General features: G+C 42.4%; 1 protein-coding gene across 1 annotated transcript; it reads right to left on the bottom strand.

Moving 5' to 3' along the window:
• Positions 1-22,254, bottom strand: LOC142218470 (calcium-activated chloride channel regulator 1-like). The gene is made up of 14 exons (XM_075287220.1): positions 22,096-22,254; positions 18,285-18,425; positions 17,838-17,988; positions 17,489-17,597; positions 16,662-16,845; positions 16,293-16,517; positions 15,036-15,263; positions 13,815-13,995; positions 13,450-13,556; positions 12,305-12,526; positions 11,857-12,127; positions 5,249-5,413; positions 4,030-4,266; positions 1-473 (listed from the first exon to the last, which is right to left on the bottom strand). Exons 1-14 carry the CDS (start codon positions 22,252-22,254, stop codon positions 1-3), a joined length of 2,853 nt encoding a protein of 950 aa, XP_075143321.1.

The following is a 22,254-nucleotide window of genomic DNA, read 5'->3' as shown; positions in this document are numbered from 1 at the left end:
CTATACATTGTGACCTTTATTTCTTTTGCAGGCAACAACACAAATAACTATACATATAAGAAGACACGCTAGAACAATGGCAGAACATACTATAGCTGTGATGGCTATTGTGCTAAGTTTTGCATTAGCTTCTATAGTTGTAGAGATGGTTGTAGTAGTGAGCTTGTGTCTAGTCGTATCTGCATTTGATGTTGTGGGTACTGAAGTAGTAGTAGGAGGCCGAGGGACATTATAGAAAACAGATTGTGCAATGTTAGATTTGTCCGATTTCTGACCCGCTTTGTCTATAGCAATTATTGCATAGTGAAGGACAGTGCCATTCGATATGTTAATATTTTCAGGTGCAACTATAAAGGTTTCCTTGAATCCAGCAGGTTGTGGGGTGAGACTGGCAGTGTTCACCAGGGTACAAGATTCAAAGTGGTCTCGGATTTCTTTGGGGTCTTTGCTCATTCTCAGTTCATATTTGGAAGCTAAAAAAGATTAGAATAACATGTTATTACTGAGTGTTCAGCGTGGCCGTTCTTATGCTTTATCCCAGACTTTGTACATTTCGGAGACGCTGTGGCTGGTTCAGTATAATTCTGTCAAAAGCCATTTATTCCGCTAATATGTGTTCCAGGCGGCTGGGGAAACTGGAGCACCTGGAGGAAGACCATGTAAACACGACGACAGCGTAGAAGTCTGCACAAGCTGAGCCACAGCCAGAATCAATCTCACAATGTGAGCGCTGGGCACGGGGGCAACTTCTGAGCCAGCGTTTTTCTGAGATCACACGCATATCGAATACGAGTCTGAACTTTCAAGAGATCACAAGATGGATGTCCATAATGTGAAGTACAATAATATACGATCATGTCAGTGGCGTAACCACCGCAGAGGCAGCTGCCACAGGGCCCGGGCCATTAGGGGGCCCGGTGAAAGCCGCTACCGATGCGGTTTTTTGTTTTTTTAATAGGCCGTTATGAGCCCTATTTACTTGCCGATCCTGGCTGGGCCGTGATCAGTAAGTGACACCGCAGGCCCCACAAATACTATCATTATACTCGGGGGTCTTTGCAGACCCCCGAGTATAATGATCGGTGGACTGGGAGAGGTAAGAGAACGTAAAAAACGCTGTTACTTACCTCTCCATGATCCTGCCAGGCCTCCTTCCTAGTTGTCTGACGTCACATGAACCCGGCCTGCTTCCCGGGTCATGTGACGTCCAGCGTCATAGAAGAAGGACGGCAGCGGAGAAGTCAGCGTAGGAGTCGGGGGACAGGTAAGAAACAGTAATTTTTTATGTTTTTTTTTCCCCTGGATCTCCGATTATTATACTCTGGGGTCTGAAAAGACCCCAGAGTATAATAATTGTTTATGGGTGTCCACTATGGGCTATAATACTGTGTGCAGCGGACACTATGTGGTATAATACTGTGTGCAGGGGCCACTAAGGGACATAATACTGTGTGCAGGGGCCACTAAGTGACATAATGCTGTGTGTAGGGACCACTATGGGGGATAATACTGTGTGCAGGGGTCACTATGGGGGATAATACTGTATGTATGGGCCACTATGGGGTATAATACTGTGTGCAGGGGCCACTATGGGACATAATACTGTGTGCAGGGGCCACTAAGTGACATAATGCTGTGTGTAGGGACCACTATGGGGGATAATACTGTGTGCAGGGGTCACTATGGGGGATAATACTGTGTGCAGGGGCCATTATGGAGCATAATACTGTGTGCAGGGGCCACTATGGGGGATAATACTGTGTGTAGGGGCCACTAAGGGACATAATACTGTGTGCAGGGGACACTATGGGCTATAATACTGTGTACAGAGGACACTATGGGCTATAATACTGTGTACAGAGGACACTATGGGCTATAATACTGTGTACAGAGGACACTATGGGCTATAATACTGTGTGCAGGGGCCACTAAGGGACATAATACTGTGTGCAGGGGACACTATGGGCTATAATACTGTGTACAGAGGACACTATGGGCTATAATACTGTGTGCAGGGGCCACTAAGGGACATAATACTGTATGCAGGGCCACTAAGGGACATAATAGAATGCGGAGGAGGGGGGCAGTCGAGGTCTTCAGCGTCGGTTGGGGGAAGGGGGGGCCCCATGTCAAAAGTTCGCCACGGGGCCCCGCCATTCCTAGTTACGCCACCGGATCATGTCCAGCTCATCTCAATGTCAGTTCTCATTATTTGCACAGTAGATATGCTAAGATGTCCTTTCCTTTAGTAGTTATCACAATACAGCAAGTTATGATGCTATGCCGACATTCTTACAAGAATCGGATGAGTTTAGAAGACTATCTCTTCTGCAAAGGATAATTGCAGGCATGTGGCTTTCATGGGGGACGTTGCTATTTTGAGCTAGGGGATGCAGAGGGTGCAGTTGCACTGAGGCCCAGGAGCCTTAGGGGGCCCATAAGCACTGGCATCAGTATTGAGATTGCAGCTTCCATCTGGTCCATATGCCAAGGAGACTCACAGATTACCCTAACCACACTAAAGTGGATTAAACTCCTTAGCACCCATAACCATCACTATCATGAATTTGCTGTAGGGATGAGGTAGGGGGCCCCGGACAAAAGATCATACCGGGCCCACAAGACTTTAGTTGTGCCACTGTTTGGAGCCGATATAAGGGGCACTCTAGCAGGGTTAAGGGGCATTAGGGTTAATGTGTGACATACTAGGCATTGTGGCTGTAATGGGGAACAATTTCTAGCTCTCATAAGAGAGATGTGGTGTAAATGCAAGGAGCCAAAGAGGATGTTAACAGTTTTTAATATGGCAATGACAGCTGAAGGTTTATTTACATAGTAGTGGTCAGGTAATATAACTAGAGAATGTAATAACTGTAGAGTTCATTTATTGCCCAGTATGTCTCCTGTTCTGTATATATTGTAGTAGTGCCACTATACATAAAGCAGGTTTTTCACAAGAAATGTGTTCTCATGGAGGTGGTGACTTTTCTCCTCTTTCACTGTGTGAAAAACCTGGAAAGTGGCTGGTCTGCTAGATCGGGAGCAAAAAAAATTTCACTCCACGTAGCAGGGCGGTCCCAGGTTTGAGCTGCTTAAGGCTAAAACCACACATTGCCAAAAAGCAGCTTTTTTTGTTACAAAGTTTTTGGTTTTTTTGAGCTACAGTCAGGAGTAGTTCACACAGAAAAGAAAAGTATATAAGATTCCTTTATAGTTTCCATTCCTTTTCAAGCCATTCTTGACTTGGCTCAAAAAAACACAGCAAAATCTGCAACAAACAAAACCGCTTTCCGAAACATGGGGCTGTAACCTAAGGCTGGGGCCCCACATTGTGAAAACGTTGCATTTTATAGTACCTGCAAAGTGGATGGGATTCTGATCAATCCCATCCACACATTGCAGAAAAATATCCGCAGTGTAAAAGCTGTCACTTCAAAAAAGCTTGCGTTACTGAAAACCGCAATGTGTCAACTATACCTACGAAAACTACAGACTTTCCGTGAAAAACGCTGCAATAAAAATGTGATGCGTTTCTGCCGTGGTCTTTTCCGCAGCATTTTTTGGCTGTGGCTCAGTACGTTGGGCGTTAGACTAAAGAGGTTTTCTGGCTCCAAACTGATTTTCATACTGATGACCTATCCAAGGATCACTCAGATGGCTGGACCCGGCGCAGATCATATGTTCTAGAAGCCTCTGGGTGGCGGAAGATGTTAGTGGAGTTAGAGGCTACTGTAATACTTGAATAGGGGCAATGCTAGAACAGCTGATCTCAGCGGCATCTGGATATCGGACCCCGACAGCTCATATATTGGAGAAGTATCCTGTGGATAGGTCATCAGCATGAAAGATCAGTTTGGAAATGGAAAATCCCTTTAATGAACCTCTTTAGATATCAGATGAGAAGACTCCTGAATGTTCATTGCTCAGATACGTTGGTCACCCAGGCTGATATTTGTAGCTTTACATCTATACACATACAGTAATATTTAGGATCATTTCTCAGCATGTCATTTATAGCTGACACAGTACCTTGTCCTTGGTCCAGATCATCCCCAGTTGCTGTCCAAGACAGCACAGTCCTGAATTGTTCTAGTCTTGCTTCCAGATCAAATATTTTCTCAGGTCTGTGACTATCCGGCTTTACCCCTGTGGGTACATTGGACACAACAAAGGAGCCACCGGATGCAGTCCTGCTGAACGCTCCAAAATGAAGCTGCAGGTCATCGTCACTGATCTTCGGTCTCGGTGGATTTAAAGTGATTTTGCCTGTAAGATGAATGAAGAATAAAATCTATAAATGCACAATTTATGTTTTATTTATTTCCATGAATTAAAACATTTATTCTAATTCTCCAGAAGGCCATTGCAAAGACTGATATCTGTGATATGTAAAATATGTGAAGAGATGAATTACAAGAGTGTATAGCAGCAAAATATTTGATAACTGATAGGCCTGGCTGTTTTTTCATGAATCCATGATGGTTAACTAATAGAGATGAGCGAACACTGTTTGGATCAGCCGTTCCAAACAGCACGTTCCCAAAGAAATGAATGGAAGCACCTGGCACGGCGACCGGCCGCCGGCAAAGTGTACGTGCCAGGTGCTTCCATTCATTTCTATGGGAGCGTGCAGTTCGGAACGGCTGATCCGAACAGTGTTCGCTCATCTCTATTAACTAACATGCTTGGCTTATATGAGGAGGTAAGTGCAAATCTCGATATTGGGTATTGGTGATATGATATCATCTAGATTTTGCAAAAGCATTTGATACCACAAAACTGCTTTGTCCTAAACTATAGATGCAAGGACTACATGCAAGGATGATGTATACACATTGGTAAAAAATTGGTTAGGAGACAGTTAGCAGTCATTGTAAGGCCCCGTGTCGGTAATCTGTTCAGGGGAGTCCGCATGGGGAACCCCCCCAAACGGACTACTGAACGCATTGGCATGCGGTGTAGAGTGAAAGCACACGGACCCCATAGACTTTAATTGGGTCCGTATGCTTTCCGCACGGTCTTTGCATGAGTCATGCGGACAGGTTGATGCAAAAATGTGCAAGTTTTTTAGACCTGAAAACTGGAGTAGGGAAGAAAAGAAAGAAAGAAGATAAGTTCCTTCCACTGTATAATTGTGCAGGTCGACTGACCAATATAGAGTATGTATTTGTCCAAGTGTTTCTCACTTTGGGATTGGTGAAGAAGAAATCCCCTTCGTCAATATGTCCTATATAAATTAGATTCCTACCATTGTTGACATAGCCAGGTATATAAAGAACTCGACTCTTCGGTAACGTCAGTCGACTTTTGTTGTCTTCGCCGGTCACTCGCACTTTCAAAATATATCTTCCACTTACACTAAAAGAGGTGAAGTATCTAGAGTAGATTCCATCATTTTTTGCTAAGTCAGCACCTTAAAAGAATCGCAAAATGTTAAAAAGCTATAAGGAGAAAGTCTTGGAAACATAATATTCAGGATTGGCCTGTATTTTGAAGTTAAAGGGGATAGCACGGCCGCAAAATAGCGCCGCGTATACGATCCACGCTCCCATTGAAATCAATGGGAGCGTGAACGGCCCGCAAAAGCTCACACGGCATTTTACTCCGTGTGAACCCACCCTAAATGACACAAGGTAGGTAGGGGCTCCATTGCAGATTTTGCATTGTAGACCAAGAACTTCAAGATACACCTCTGGCTATAATCATTTTTCCATAGGAAATAGAGTAGTTGTAGTCTTTGTACTCACAGTAAATGTTATCTATGAATCTAGGAATGCTGACATGGAACATAAAGCTTGAATGCAAACAACAGTAAAATAAAAAATGTTTTTGTTGCAGCCATTTGGCTAAAAAAGACCTGCTGTCTGTCCTGACTTGTTATAGTAAATACTAGAGATGAGCGAACAGTAAAATATTCGATATTCGTTATTCGTTTTGAATAGCCGCTCAGTATTCGACTATTCGAACGAATATCGAACCCCATTATAGTCAATGGGGAAAAATGCTTCGTTTCAGGGGAAATCACTATTCGACTCAGGAGGGTCCACTAAGTCCACTATGACACCTCAGGAATTGATGCCAACACCCTGGAATGCAACTGGGACAGCAGGGCAAGCATGCCTGGGGGCATCTAACATGCCCAAGTCACAGTTTTACCCCAACATCACAGCCTAACAACTACACACTTTCCACACTCAAAAAAACCTCTATCAAAGTGGGAAAATACCTGGAAACCTTCATTCTTCCCCAATTTGATAGACAGAAACCCAAGTTTGGCGCTAAAGAAACATTAACAAGCACCCCTTTAAATCACATTGCCCCTGACAACCACAGATGGAATAGGCAATGGGAAATGCAACAGTAGCCACCTTTAACTGTCATTGTATGTGTGTGTGTGTGTGTGTGTGTGTGTGTGTGTGTGATGTGGCGCATCAGCTGAGCTACCAGCAGAGATTGAGGCCCTTTAGGTGACTTCAGCCTCTTACCAGCAGAGTTTTAGGCCCTTTAACTTAGTTCAGCCTTGCATGAGCAGAGTTTTTTGCCCTTTGCGTGAGTTGAGCCTTGCACCAGCAGTGTTTTTGGCCCTTGGAGTGAGTAAAGCCTTGCACCAGCAGAGTGTTAGCCCCTTTAAAATTGTTAGCCCCTAAAACAGTGGTTCTAGAACCATCACTCTCATTGTGTGGGATTGATGCAGTGGATTGGACTGAGGACCCAGACATTGACCTTGATTGTGATTGTGAAATTGATAACATTTTGGTATCAAGTCCTGGGGGTAACTTTTATTTAGAGAACTGCAAAGGTGGAGAATTGGCTGAAACCACTACTAGCGGTAATGGTCCTTTAATATCGGACTCTACATTACCTCTACAGGGTTCTGATCAGGTGTTAATAGTCCAAACAACATGCTCCAGTACTTTAGATGTAGATCAGAAACCACTTTCCCTTCCGACACCACATTTAACCAAGCTTCATCATCATCATCATCATCCTGCTGAGATGGAGCCACTAAAGGAAACCTTGCCTTCCAAGGCATGTTTTGGAGCTGTGACTGAGCCAAATCTAAACACAGAGTCCTTTGAAACTGAAAAAAATTCACCAGCAGTGTTTTTGGCCCTTAGGGTGAGTTGACAAATTGTGGTGGCCTGCCTTGTCTCCCCGCCCAATATTCCTGGCAGGAGTGCTGAAACACCAAACTCCTCCCCATCCACTGTTAAATCGACCCCAGCTACGAGCTGGAAACGCTGCAACACTGGCGTGGGGAGATGTCAGCAGGCCGTGCTGAAGCTAATCAGCTTGGGGGACAGACAGCACACTGCCTCCGAGGTGAAGGATGCCATCCTGGATGATATGGCAATGTGTTTTTCCCCGCTGCACCTGGCGCCAGGCATTTTTGTCGTGTGTGATAATGGAATGAACCTGGTAGCGGCTCTCAAGCTTACCAGCCTCCAGCACAATCCATGCCTGGCCCACGTTTTCAAATTATTGGTGCAATGGTTTTTAAAAACGTACCTCAATTTACACGAGCTACTGGTTAAAGTGCGGCGCTTGTGCGCCCACTTTGGCAAGTCTACAGTAGCTGCTGCTAGCCTCAATACACTCCAGCAACGCCTACATCTGACTGTATCACACTTAGCTTTTGGGGGGTAGACCCTTAAAAATTGCATTGAGCTGATATAGCCTGATTGAATTGCTGTGTCTCCCATTTAGCTTTGGGGGGTACAGCATTAAAAACAGGTTTGACCATACATGGACTGAATGAACAGCTGTCTCCCACTTAGTTTTGGGGGGTACAGCATTAAAGGGATTCTACCATTGGGCCTCTATGAATACCAGGAACCACCATCATATTTTTTTATTTTCCTGTAGGGCGCAGCGAACATAGTCTCCTGATGAATTATCAACAATAAGGAAACTCGTTGAGACGACTAATATCAGACTAGCTGGCACAGATATGTAGCTTTATAGGTAGGAGATATCAGTATCCTGCTGTGATTTAGAAATAGGCACTATAATTTACTCTGGTTTGGGGTGGAGCAAGGGAATCGTCAGGTGAGCTAAAACTGGTCTGAACCAGTACATAGGAATTAGCACATAATTAACTTGGGCTATCAGTGTGACACCCACCTAGGAGTTTTTTTAGGGGTTAATTTGGATGGCTCAGGATAACAGGAGTTGTCTTTTTTGAGGTGTTGCAATTGGATTGGGAGTGGATATATACTATGCACTCAAATGACCCTAACCCCCTGCTAGTCTCCATATGATATACTGCTCATGCAAACATATCACAGAGTGACTGGTGACCTTGAATAGGGTTTATGGTATTAGAATCCAGAGAAAACATTTATACCAGGGGGCCAAAAGTGGATATTAACATTTTAATCAGATATATTAAAGATTAAGTTTTATACATTTTTTTTCTTTTGGGGGTACACATTTGGATTGTAGATTCTACCATTGAAATGAATTTTTTTGTCGATCACACGTCGGAATAGCCTTTAGAAAGGCTATTCGTCTCTTACGAGCTCTTGCTCTTGTAGTTCAATACAGGAGCGGCCTCCCAAAAATGGCCGCCGGCTAGCATGCGCACTCGGCTCTGCTGGTGTCTCACTGGCAGAGCCAACTGTGCAGGCGTCGGAGGTGACGCAAAGGAAGACGACGAAAGAAGGGGAGGATCCTGCCGAAGATAAAGGCGTCGCTGGAGCGTGTTTTTGAGCAGCAGTGGGGATGCCCCCATCGCATTTTCAGCGCTGGGGCCCGTCCCCATTGCTGTGAGAGAACTAATCTGCATACCGGTAAAAACCAGTATTTCTAAGGAACGGCACAGCGGAGACCACTTCTAAAGGTAAGAGACGAATAGCCTTTCTAAAGGCTATTCCAACGTGTGATCACCAAAAAAATTCATTTTAATGGTAGAATCCCTTTAAAAAAACTGGATTGAGCTATTATAGCATGACTGAATTGCTGTGTTTCACACAAAGCTTTCTCGGGTAGACCCTTAAAAATTGGATTGAGCGTACATAGCCAAACTGAATTTCTGTGTTTTCCACCTAGGTTTTGGGGGTACATACCGTGGATATCTGGATTGAGCGTACTTAGCCTGACTGATTTTCTGTGTCTCCCACCTAGGTTTTGGGGTTACACACCCTGGATATCTGGATTGAGCGTATATCGCTGGACTGAATTGCTCTGTATCCCTGTTAGGTGTTTGGGGCGACACCTCCTACAAAGCTGGGTTCAGCGTATAGAACTGGACTGAATTGCTCTGTATCCCTGTTAGGTGTTTGGGGGCAGACCCCATAGAAAGCTGGGTTGAGCGTATAGAACTGGACTGAATTGCTCTGTATCCCTGTTAGGTGTTTGGGGGCAGACCCCGTAGAAAGCTGGGTTGAGCGTATAGAACTGGACTGAATTGCTCTGTATCCCTGTTAGGTGTTTGGGGGCAGACCCCGTAGAAAGCTGGGTTGAGCGTATAGAACTGGACTGAATTGCTCTGTATCCCTGTTTTGGGGGGACACCCCGTGGAAAGCTCGACTCCCCTCCCTGCAGTATATAGCTCTGAAAAGAGCTGTTATTTTTCTTCCGTTTTTTCTCTACCTACTAGAAGCTAATCCTCTCTAGCCCTCAGCAGATCTCTCTCTCCCTATCTCTCACCGCAAATGTCACGAAGATGGCGTTGGCTAATCTTATAAATCAGAGGTCACATGTTTTCGGCAGCCAATGGGTTTTTTCAATTTTTTTCAATGCCTCCGTTGTCGTAGTTCCAGTCCCACCTCCCCTGCACAGTTATTGATGCAAAAAACGCGCCAGGGAAGGTGGGAGGGGATACGAATTTTTACTGCGTATGCCGCGTGGTAATCGATTGGAAACGAATACCTCAAACAGCCTGATATTCGATCGAATACCTATTTGATTGAACGGTGTTCGCTCATCTCTAGTAAATACTTGGATTCCTTGGATTCCCCATGTAATAGTAATAGGCTGGAGCATCTTTTTTAAACCTGTATATTATGCCATTCTATTGTTGCTCAATGTGTATATATATATATATATATATATATATATATATATATATATATATATATATATACAGTCCTATGAAAAAGTTTGGGCACCCCTATTAATCTTAATCATTTTTAGTTCTAAATATTTTGGTGTTTGCAACAGCCATTTCAGTTTGATATATCTAATAACTGATGGACACAGTAATATTTCAGGATTGAAATGAGGTTTATTGTACTAACAGAAAATGCGCAATATGCATTAAACCAAAATTTGACCGGTGCAAAAATATGGGCACCTCAACAGAAAAGTGACATTAATATTTAGTACATCCTCCTTTTGCAAAGATAACAGCCTCTAGTCGCTTCCTGTAGCTTTTAATCAGTTCCTGGATCCTGGATGAAGGTATTTTGGACCATTTCTTTCTACAAAACAATTCAAGTTCAGTTAAGTTTGATGGTCGCCGAACATGGACAGCCCGCTCTCAAATGATCTGAAAACAAAGATTGTTCAACATAGTTGTTCAGGGGAAGGATACAAAACGTTGTCTCAGAGATTTAACCTGTCAGTTTCCACTGTGAGGAACATAGTAAGGAAATGGAAGACCACAGGGACAGTTCTTGTTAAGCCCAGAAGTGGCAGGCCAAGAAAAATATCAGAAAGGCAGAGAAGAAGAATGGTGAGAACAGTCAAGGACAATCCACAGACCACCTCCAAAGAGCTGCAGCATCATCTTGCTGCAGATGGTGTCACTGTGCATCGGTCAACTATACAGCGCATTTTGCACAAATAGAAGCTGTATGGGAGAGTGATGAGAAAGAAGCCGTTTCTGCACGTACGCCACAAATAGAGTTGCCTGAGGTATGAAAAAGCACATTTGGAGAAGCCAACTTCATTTTGGAAACAAAGATTGAGTTGTTTGGTTATAAAAAAAGGCGTTATGCATGGCATCCAAAAAGAAACAGCATTCCAAGAAAAACACATGCTACCCACTGTAAAATTTGGTGGAGGTTCCATCATGCTTTGGGGCTGTGTGGCCAATGCCGGCATCGGGAATCTTGTTAAAGTTGAGGGTCGCATGGATTCCACTCAGTATCAGCAGATTCTTGAGAATAATGTTCAAGAATCAGTGACGAAGTTGAAGTTACGCCGGGGATGGATATTTCAGCAAGACAATGATCCAAAACACCGCTCCAAATCCTCAGGCATTCATGCAGAGGAACAATTACAATGTTCTGGAATGGCCATCCCAGTCCCCAGACCTGAATATCATTGAACATCTGTGGGATGATTTGAAGTGGGCTGTCCATGCTCGGCGACCATCAAACTTAACTGAACTTGAATTGTTTGTCCAAAATACCTTTATCCAGGATCCAGGAACTGATTAAAAGCTACAGGAAGCGACTAGAGGCTGTTATCTTTGCAAAAGGAGGATGTACTAAATATTAATGTCACTTTTCTGTTGAGGTGCCCATACTTTTGCACCGGTCAAATTTTGGTTTAATGCATATTGCGTATTTTCTGTTAGTACAATAAACCTCATTTCAATCCTGAAATATTACTGTGTCCATCAGTTATTAGATATATCAAACTGAAATGGCTGTTGCAAATACCAAAATATTTAGAACTAAAAATGATTAAGATTAATAGGGGTGCCCAAACTTTTTCATAGGACTGTATATGATACAGGGATAAATTGGCAATTGATCAATATGGTACCCCGAGCCCCAATGCTGTGGCCCTTCAATCAGCTGATCGTTGTTGGTTGTTGGTGCTCGAACTATATCACAGAGCTTCTATTTAGCTGCAAATTGGCTGTGTGAATGAGCCTTTACCATTATTAAATGATTTTCTTACCTGCTCCATTATCCAAAAGCTCTGTAGTCACTAAGTCCCCACTCTCTGATTCCACATTGGCAGTCACTTTTGCTCCGGCCACCGGCAGCAGACCTTGGCTTACAGATGCATAAATAACCATAGGGTTTGGGTAACTATTTGAGTTACTGTTCATATGGCAGCTGGCCATAATCGGTGGCACATCTTCATCGGCTGCTTTGGAGGTTACAGTAATACCTAAGACTTGGCTTGATATAAAAGGGTTACAAAGTGCGTAGTTCCAGGGTCCTCTCTGAAAGTAAAGAGTCATAATAACACTTCAGTATTCTTTGTGAAGATTAAAGGGGTTTCCAAGATGGGATATTGATCCTTATATATATAACTGAGAACAAGAGGGCCCGATCGTGAGCAGAATACTGAATTTCCCACATTAAGAATAAGCCTACAGTATACGAGCATACGACATTACCTCTACTGTTCCCGGCAGCTGAAGCCTAGATAACTTTAAAGTGGAATTGCTACTGAATTGTGCTTGAGTATAAATGATTCCCATTGGATCCTGTAAATGAATATTTGGTATATCTGTCTGCCAGGTGACCACGAATGAGGTTTCATTCCCCACTGTACTGTCAATGAAGATGGTGCCATTCAAACATGTTCCAGGTTCAAGGTCTAGCATCATACTCTCCAACTATAAGAAAGAGATATTAATTCATTTAGGAAAAAATAGAAAGAATATCAGTGGATTTGGTATGAAAGGACTAGGAAAACCACTAAGAAACTTCACTAAGTGACCCTAAATGCGTCAAAGTTTGATTAAAAAAAAGCAGTAGTAGTAGCTTTTATATTATAGGGCATCCCGCAAAAAAGTTGAAGGTTTTCCAAAATAACATTTTCCAACAGTATAAGCAATAAATGTCTGATCACTGGAAACCTTACCACTAGCACCCCCATGAACACTGGCAAAGAGGTTCTAGGCAAGAGGGTTCCTTGCTCTAGTGATTGTTGGGCTCCTAGTAGTGGAGCCCCCAGTGGTCAGACACTTATCACCTAACCTGTGGAAATGTCAGTTGTGGGTAAATGGGAAAATCCCTTTAAAGAGGACCTTTTCCCAGTTCAGTTGGAATTTTTTCTCTTGACCTTGTTGTTCCCAAGTAATTATTGCTGTTACTTTCCGTACAATGATGCTCTCTACTGTCAGGTGGGCTGTCCTGTCTCTCCCCTCCAACCTAGTGCCACGCACCAGACAGTAAAGATGAAAGTAGTGAGGAAAAATCGAGAAAAAATTCCAACTACACTGGAATCATTGGAGCCCGTTCTATTGAAGGATGCAATGAGTTGGAGCTGGTAGAGGAGGTGAAAGGTCTTCTTTAGGCTAAGGCCCCACGTGGCGTCCTGCAGCAAAAAAACTGCGCCGGTTTTGGAAATCGCGGCGTGTCCGCAGGACGGTTTTTCCATATAGTAGGCATGGGATTCGCTATAATCCCATCCACTTTGCTCTGACTATAAAACAGCACAATTTTTTGCCACGTAGGCGTGGGGCCCCAGGATTGAAGGAACATTATTTTTAAGTTTTATAATGGATATATTTCTACATAACATATCTCTAAACACCTGAATAGCCTGCTGTAACTCTTGTCCATCGATGGGTACAATTCCACTGAAAGCTTCAATTACACCATTATTGTCCAAATTTTCCAAGGCAGCAAATTGTTTTCCTCCTGAAAAAATTATAATATGTAGTGAATAAGTAAAAGTGTTCACAATAATAGACAAAAGTATAATTTGTGGCCTCTGGGTCCCAATAAAAAATGTAACACCCCCCCTACTGTGTATGATATTGATGTCTTATGTGGCAGGAGAGCCTTTGGCTACCTCTGTGTCCCCTAGAGCTACTCGTCTGCCAGTAGACAACATTGTGGAACAATACTGGACTGTCTATCAATCTATTCCATAGCTTTTAACCTGTGCTTCATTACCAGTCATTGCAGCAATAGTTTCCAGTTCTTTATCTACATAAGGTCCAAGTGCTATGACATGTATGACTGCTCCGCTTGATCTTATAGTTGGAAAACATAGCCTTGTGTCAAAATGATCTTCTCCGCCTGTTAACAGCACAATCTCGGTTCCTTGCACTGAGCCATCTAAATCTTTATTCAACTGAAACGTAAGAAAATTGTTACAAAGTAATGATGACAGTATCAGTTCCAATGATGACAGTATGCAAGTCTTCCATGAAACGTATACCAAAGGGGTAACATTAATGCATGGTCCAATAAGTCCCTGTACCACTGTTTCTCCACTTCTGACCCATATTAAGACCTCTCATACAGCCAGTCAGTACTCTACTTTACAATGATGAGAGACAAAAAACAGAAACAGGAGTCTGTGGGTGGGAACCTCTTTCTTCTGGAGGACTTATTTTGGTTTGGCTATTATTCCCAGATTATGCCCTTAGGTTTCTTTGAAAAACAGGTCTATAGGGCACTACTTTCCAATAAGTGGCGCTAGGAGCAAATTCTATTATTTTTCACCAATGAGGTCTTACTTGCATGTTCCATACCCAGAATTCTTAGCAGGGGATGAATAGTCTAATAAGTTCCTGTATCACCGTCTCTCCTTAATAACAGGTGTTACCCCTTATGACTGACATATATATCTAACCGAAGGATACAAATTCAGTGTGAAAAGAGTCTCTTATACTGTATATGCATCAAACATCAGTATTAGGTATAAAATAGCTCCTCTATACCAAATAATCTTCTCCAAAATTCAAAAAATACCATTGGTACATAGAAACATGAAAGATATGACGTAAAGGAACATACACTGTATTAGAGAATGAGTAAAGGCCCGGGATAATGTGCACTGGAATAACTACAGCAATTCACTGTCCTATTTTCTAAGTTAAATATTCTTTAAACTGAAGCTATATTCATATTAAAGTTGTTAATGTTCATTGATGTCATCCATCACAGGATGACAGCAACGGACATTAACTGTAGCATAATCCATTCCCATTGACTCTAATGTAAAAAATTACACACACTTTCTTCCGTCATGTTTGTTCACTTTTAGCAAACCTAAAGTCCCTCACCAATCTGATACTGATGATCTTCCTTAAGATAGGTCATTCATATCTGTAACCGGTAAAATAATTTAAGCCTCACTATTAAGACAGTGGAATAGTAGCATACTACCTCTAGTCCAGTGACAATTCCAGAACAAACGTTTGTTCCTTCATCAGTTGAAGGTGAAGATGGAATCAGTGATTTTAGTTTTTCCCGTTGTTGATCATTGACTTTCACTAGCGGGGAGATGACAGATGCAGATCTGGAGAACTGGACAATCCCAACATAAGCTGAGGCTTCAATAATCTGAGAGAGGAATATGTCCACCGCCTGGTATAGTCGTCTTATACGATTGTTCTGCAGTTAAGAAAATTCATTCTTAATACAGATTTGTTTAACAATGAATACACAGAATGAGGAAAAAAACCTGAAATGAGATGAGCGAGTAGTGAAATATTCGAGATTCGATTTTCGTTTCAAGTAGAGCCTCAATATTCGACTACTCGATTGAATATCGAATCCCATTATAGTCTATGGAAAAAGAGCTCGTTTCAGGGAAACCACTATTCGACTAAAGGAGAGTCACCAAGTCCATGAGTAGCAGGAGGAGAGCGTTTAGGAGAAGCGCTGTGCAGTTAAAGCACACGGACCCCATTATAGTCTATGGAGTCTGTGCGCTTTAACTGCACAGCGCTTGCAGTTGCGCTGATATTCCGTTGGGGGGGATCCTCCTTTGGACTCCTTCTGGAGAGGAGGCAAGCGCTAATGTGAACTTGCCCTTACTTGTCCTGCAGAACCAGCATTGATTGGCCGAATGCTATACACTGTATAGCATTCAGCAAATCAAAGCTGGATCTGCAGCAGGCTTGTCCTTGCTAATCGGGAGAGCTGGCAGCTTGCGCTTAAGTGGGAGCTGACTTTTTCTCATAGGAATGCATTGACCAGCGTTGATTGGCCAGTGTACAGCATTCGGCCAATCAACGCTGGTTCTGCTGGAGGCTCGTCTTTGAGGAGGCGGAGTCTAAGATCGGACCACAATGGAGACTGCTGTGGTTCTGAATCAATGCTGGTTCTGAATCGAATCTTTACTGTGAATAGCGATAGTAGTCGAACGAGTACGAGTATTTCAAATACCGTAGTATTCGTTCGAATACCTACTCGATCCAATACTACTCGCTCATCTCTAATTAGGACTATATAATAATAATTATATACATGAACATATTACAGTGTTAAAACATAGATATTTACTTAGTACATTCATATTCTATAAAACTGACCAGATACTGTGGCTGTGAGGTTATAATGAAGCATCTGTATAAATGCTGCGTTTCTGCAATGTGGGGCTTTAGTCTCCTTCCCAGAGCTGGTTTATGTAGAACTCACCAGTATCATACTTGTAGATACATCAAGGACCAGAGTCACCACTCTGTCTCTATTCTGCAACAGAGTAAAGGAAGGTACTGGAGGACTGATGTCAGGTTGTGGAGGACTGGAGCTTAGATCTGCTGAATCCATGATGACATCCCATGTACTGCGAGAATTGCACATTCTGTTTTGTAGATTTGGAGCTTCTTTGTTGTGAGTACTGGAGTCACAGAAGTCGGTAACCTGAAAATGTAATGGTAATATATTTAATAATATGGACTTAATCATTACTATTATTATATAAATAATAATATAGTCATTTAATCCAGGGTGCTGTCCATATGATAATGGTTTCAGTACAAATAATGAGCTAATAGAGCACCTTACCTTGGACAACCCCTGCGAATACATTATAGATTCCTGAGAAAACTGGAAGGTATCTGGCACAAACATACAGCCCTCTTCATAAAGTCCAGTTGCTGTATCAAAGTGGCAAGAATTTATTGGACAGTCTTCTCCATGACATTCACTTGTTTTTATAATATTGCTACCTAAGATATCCAAGGAGCACCTAGAAAAAAAGGCAAGAAAATCAGAGACCCAATGTATATCTTTATCTGGATTATGTACTCATGGGTTCTCATGGTCCTCCTAAGTAACACCAGTGCACCCAATAATGCTCACTTAGGTTATATCTTATAAGTTTAGCAATTTCTAGTAGATCCGTGTTTATCAGCTGATATATCCTTCCCTTTTAGTGGTTTAAAGGGGTGGTACGAGACTGAAAAACATGTTTGCTTTCTTTCCAAAATAGTGCAACACCTGTCCATGTAATATGCCAATGAAGTAATGGGTCTGAGCTGCTACATGCAAAATATGGACAGATGTGGTGCTGTTATTTGAAGGAAAGCAATTGTGTTTTCTGGATAATCCCTTTAAATGGAGTCTATCCCAAGCATATTCAATTGCCACCACCATATAACAGAGCATGTTACGGTGATGCATATCATATAATGGTGTTATATATGTCACTTTTGTAGTTCTGTAAATAAATGACATTGAAATCTTGTGCAAATGGGCACTTGGTGCACTGGGGGTGGGTCTTCATCCTCCGGGAGCACTGCTCACAAAACACATACTCACCCCAAATGCCCATATCTCTTTAATCATAGTGCAGCCCTTAGCCTAGCATGCACATATCATAGGATACATACCTTGTTGCTTCGATTTTACTGTGTCCTGCAACATAGTAGGGTTTTTCCTCATTATACTCATCATATACTCCCCAGCGAAGATGTGCCCACTCATGGACAAACACTCTACCTAAAAATCAAAGTAAATGTACAGTATCTGACTTTATCAATGCAAATGAAATCTTCTATATACTGTATTATTATTGATTATTATTGTGTTATTTTCTTAATTCTGCCCAGTATGTACAGCACCTTTGATTTGATGCTACCAGGGATTGCTGAGGCAGAAAGCTAAGATTCCTTAAGAGTTTTGGTAACAGATTTATGTTGTTCAGGAGTCAAGATATTAAATAACTAGTAAGACATTCACCTCTTGGTCCATATACTGAGAGTAGATTATCGTCCACCAGGAAGTTTGGGGTCAGATGGATATATCTTCCGGGCTCGCCACAACGTCCATATTGTAAAGTATATGGATCATCTCCATATTTCAGGTATGGGTTTGCTATAACTATATCTGCCTGAAATATAAATATAGAATATGTTGCATGACATAGAAATATCTTTGTTTCCAGCAGCTCCATCTTGAATTTGCAATCCATAGAACTACTTATTTTTTATGTTCGGAGGTTTCAATGGATAGATCTACCCAGAACCCCCTTTCTTCATGCTTTGGGAGACTATAGGGTTTCGTCCAATGCCGTTTTGGAGAACAGATGAATCATATAAAGCATGGAGGAAACTACTGTGGATGTTGCCATAGAACATTTCAGAATGAGGATACTTGCTATGCTGTAGCAATCCTTTAACTACTTACGGTGTTGTAGGTTTCAGTCGCTGGTTTCGTGTAATTATTTCTTGGTGTCCATGTAGACGGGATAAGGATTTTTACACTTTTTATGAAAAGTCTTTTCTTAGTGGCCTGAAATAAATAACTTGTTGCTTCTTTTACCATTTCCTAGAACACAAAAAAAACCAATTTGCTAAAGTAGATGTCTGTGACTATGATATTCATGGCTGTGGCCTCTTCACTATCAAACATAGGACAGTACATTGTATAGTAGCTGTGTTTGGTATTACAGCTCAGCCCCATTCATTTGAATGGAACTGACCTAAAGAATGACTATGTGACCATTTCATGTCACTGGCCTGGGAAGAGGAAGTGGAGCTCAATATAATTGGTTATAAATCAATTCACAATACCTTGTAGATGTCATGGTACAGTTTCCAAATATACCTCTATTATTCAGCTTTGCAGACCCATTTTCATGCAAATTGCCATTTTATTCATAGGCATGCCTCAGCTTGTGTGGGTTTTGGACTCTTCTGTAGATTCCCAGACAAAAGCGCTTTTCCCATAATATGCATATGACTTAAACAAAGCCCCGGTTCACATCTGCACTTGGGTTTCCATTTGGGGAGTCCATTTGGGGACCCCTTGAATGGAAACCTATATGCATTAAAAAGCAGCTACCTTCTGGAAACCTGTGGACCTCATAGACTATAATGGCGTCCGTGTGGTTTCCGCACGAAACACGTGGAGAGAAAAGTGCTGCTTGATGCTTAATGAAAGTAGCCACAGAAGCACGGCCCATGTATGAGCGGGACATCTCTGATTCCCCCGTGTGCAGCCTGTACTTTTAATTCATGGCAGGCCTACAGCTACTAGACAGCCCTGGGTCACTTTTTTAGACCTAGGAGGGAACAGTAAGCTACAGAAGTCGTGATGATAGGGCTGAAAGGAAAATAAGAAAGGATGCTATCATGCTATGATAAAGTAAGCAAGACATGATGACATCTTATGTGGTCGCTCCCAGGATGTTCATCACACTATGTTTATTGTGATGTTAGTTTGTAACCCTGTGAACTTAGATCAGTAGATAGTAACATTATTGGTTTATGAATTAGAACTACACTCACCGGCCACTTTATTAGGTACACCATGCTAGTAACGGGTTGGACCCCCTTTTGCCTTCAGAACTGCCTCAATTCTTCATGGCATAGATTCAACAAGGTGCTGGAAGCATTCCTCAGAGATTTTGGTCCATATTGACATGATGGCATCACACAGTTGCCGCAGATTTGTCGGCTGCACATCCATGATGCGAATCTCCCGTTCCACCACATCCCAAAGATGCTCTATTGGATTGAGATCTGGTGACTGTGGAGGCCATTGGAGTACAGTGAACTCATTGTCATGTTCAAGAAACCAGTCTGAGATGATTCCAGCTTTATGACATGGCGCATTATCCTGCTGAAAGTAGCCATCAGATGTTGGGTACATTGTGGTCATAAAGGGATGGACATGGTCAGCAACAATACTCAGGTAGGCTTTGGCGTTGCAACGATGGTCAATTGGTACCAAGGGGCCCAAAGAGTGCCAAGAAAATATTCCCCACACCATGACACCACCACCACCAGCCTGAACCGTTGATACAAGGCAGGATGGATCCATGCTTTCATGTTGTTGACGCCAAATTCTGACCCTACCATCCGAATGTCGCAGCAGAAATCGAGACTCATCAGACCAGGCAACGTTTTTCCAATCTTCAATTGTCCAATTTCGATGAGCTTGTGCAAATTGTAGCCTCAGTTTCCTGTTCTTAGCTGAAAGGAGTGGCACCCGGTGTGGTCTTCTGCTGCTGTAGCCCATCTGCCTCAAAGTTCGACGTACTGTGCGGCATTCAGAGATGCTCTTCTGGCTACCTTGGTTGTAACGGGTGGCTATTTGAGTCACTGTTGCCTTTCTATCAGCTCGAACCAGTCTGGCCATTCTCCTCTGACCTCTGGCATCAACAACGCATTTCCGCCCACAGAACTGCCGCTCACTGGATGTTTTTTCTTTTTCGGACCATTCTCTGTAAACCCTAGAGATGGTTGTGCGTGAAAATCCCAGTAGATCAGCAGTTTCTGAAATACTCAGACCAGCCCTTCTGGCACCAACAACCATGCCACGTTCAAAGGCACTCAAATCACCTTTCTTCCCCATACTGATGCTCGGTTTGAACTGCAGGAGATTGTCTTGACCATGTCTACATACCTAAATGCACTGAGTTGCCGCCATGTGATTGGCTGATTAGAAATTAAGTGTTAACGAGCAGTTGGACAGGTGTACCTAATAAAGTGGCCGGTGAGTGTATATTTCATAGTTTCATCAGTAACTCATGTAATAGAGCCATAAGAAAGGTAAAAAGTTCAAAATCCATCTGGCTCAAAACTATTTTATAGTTGATAAGCTGGAAACATAGCCGTAAGATGTGCGGAGGTGGCGGTGTGACAAGCCCAGGTGCCTGAAGGGGTCCAAAAACTCATCTATCACATAAGACACCAGTATTGTTAATGCTACATATGTACTCTGTCATTCATGCCCAGTGGCAACATACCTAACAACTTTTACACTGGTAAAACAGGAATATCTAAGTCCACAGCTGAGACAACCTCCATGCTCTAAACTGGAGAAGACTTCCCATTTTTAGGCAGGATTTTATAAACCCCTTTCAGACCAGGACATTGCAGAATTTACCTGGAACATTTCCAAAAATGTAGGACTGTCCTAGCAAATTCAGGACTGTTGGAAACTATGTCTAATAGCCTCAAAGAAAGGACTAGAGATCCACATAAGGCTCACAAATGTCTCATTGAAAATTAACACTTTAATTAAATATGTTGCTGCTTTCTGGCTGAGAAACCTCTCTAAGGGTAGATTCACACTGGGTTTTTTGGACCAGAACCTGAGGCTGAGGCCGCCTCAGGTTCTGGTCCAAAATATGGGTAACTGCGACTGGATGCCGGTGCAGTGCACTCCGCTCCGGATTAGGCCCAAATGAATGGGAGTGTCTTCAGGCAGATGTCGCGAGGCAAATCAGCCTGAAATAATGAGTATCTCGCTTCTTTTTCCAGGAACTGGAACAAACAGCTCCCGGGAAAAAGAACTGACCGGCTCCCATTGAGTTCAATGGAAGTCGTCTTTTTGGTCAGGATTTTGAGATGGATACGGCCTCAAAATCCTGACCATAAAACCCTGTGTGAACTTACCCTAAAGTTCCTGCCACTAGGTGTCTCCCTTCTAGCTAATTTGCAGTTCACTCCCTGTTACTAGGGAAATCCTTAATTCACAGTGAGTGGAAAAAGGAGTGACTAGTCTCTTCACGAAGTAAAATGAAAGGGGACGGTCTTTATCCTCAAAGAATGTTTGCAAACTGCTTTCTCTGTGCACTGGACTGAACATTCTGCACATCTTACATCTACATCCAAGACTTTTTATTACATTGTATCTATTTCTAGTTGGTTAGTGTATGCCCCCGTGATCTAAGACCCCATACAATTTCTTGGAAACACCCCATGCAGATATATACTGTATGTGTCACAGGATGGACAGCATGTCAAAATAATATGATTTTTTGATCTGCTGTCACAAGATGTCAGTCCAGAGCACAATCCCCTCCGGTCAGCCCCCAAATGTGAATCATTGTATGAGAATATATCATCATTCATCAGCTATTATATCAATCATAAATAAGCTTTCCTCTGGTACAAGTAGTTTAGAAATGACATATGTCTATGAACATAACAAGACACTTAGATTATATCCCACTAGCTTTCTCATACGTTTAGCTCTGTAGTCCTACCTGAATATTCTGAATAATCCTGATGTCTTCTTTTACATCCGGATTGATCGCAAACACAATATCTTCATATCCTCCATTGTTAACCTTTACCAGAGACTCTTTACTTGGATTAAACAAATGAGAGATCAATAGTAACACAAGCACATTACGGAGAGACAT

This window comes from Leptodactylus fuscus, chromosome 9, assembly GCF_031893055.1.
Source record: "Leptodactylus fuscus isolate aLepFus1 chromosome 9, aLepFus1.hap2, whole genome shotgun sequence".
NCBI lineage: Eukaryota > Metazoa > Chordata > Amphibia > Anura > Leptodactylidae > Leptodactylus > Leptodactylus fuscus.
The sequence above is the reverse complement of the archived record's forward strand: the minus strand, read 5'-3'. Positions and strand labels throughout refer to the sequence as shown.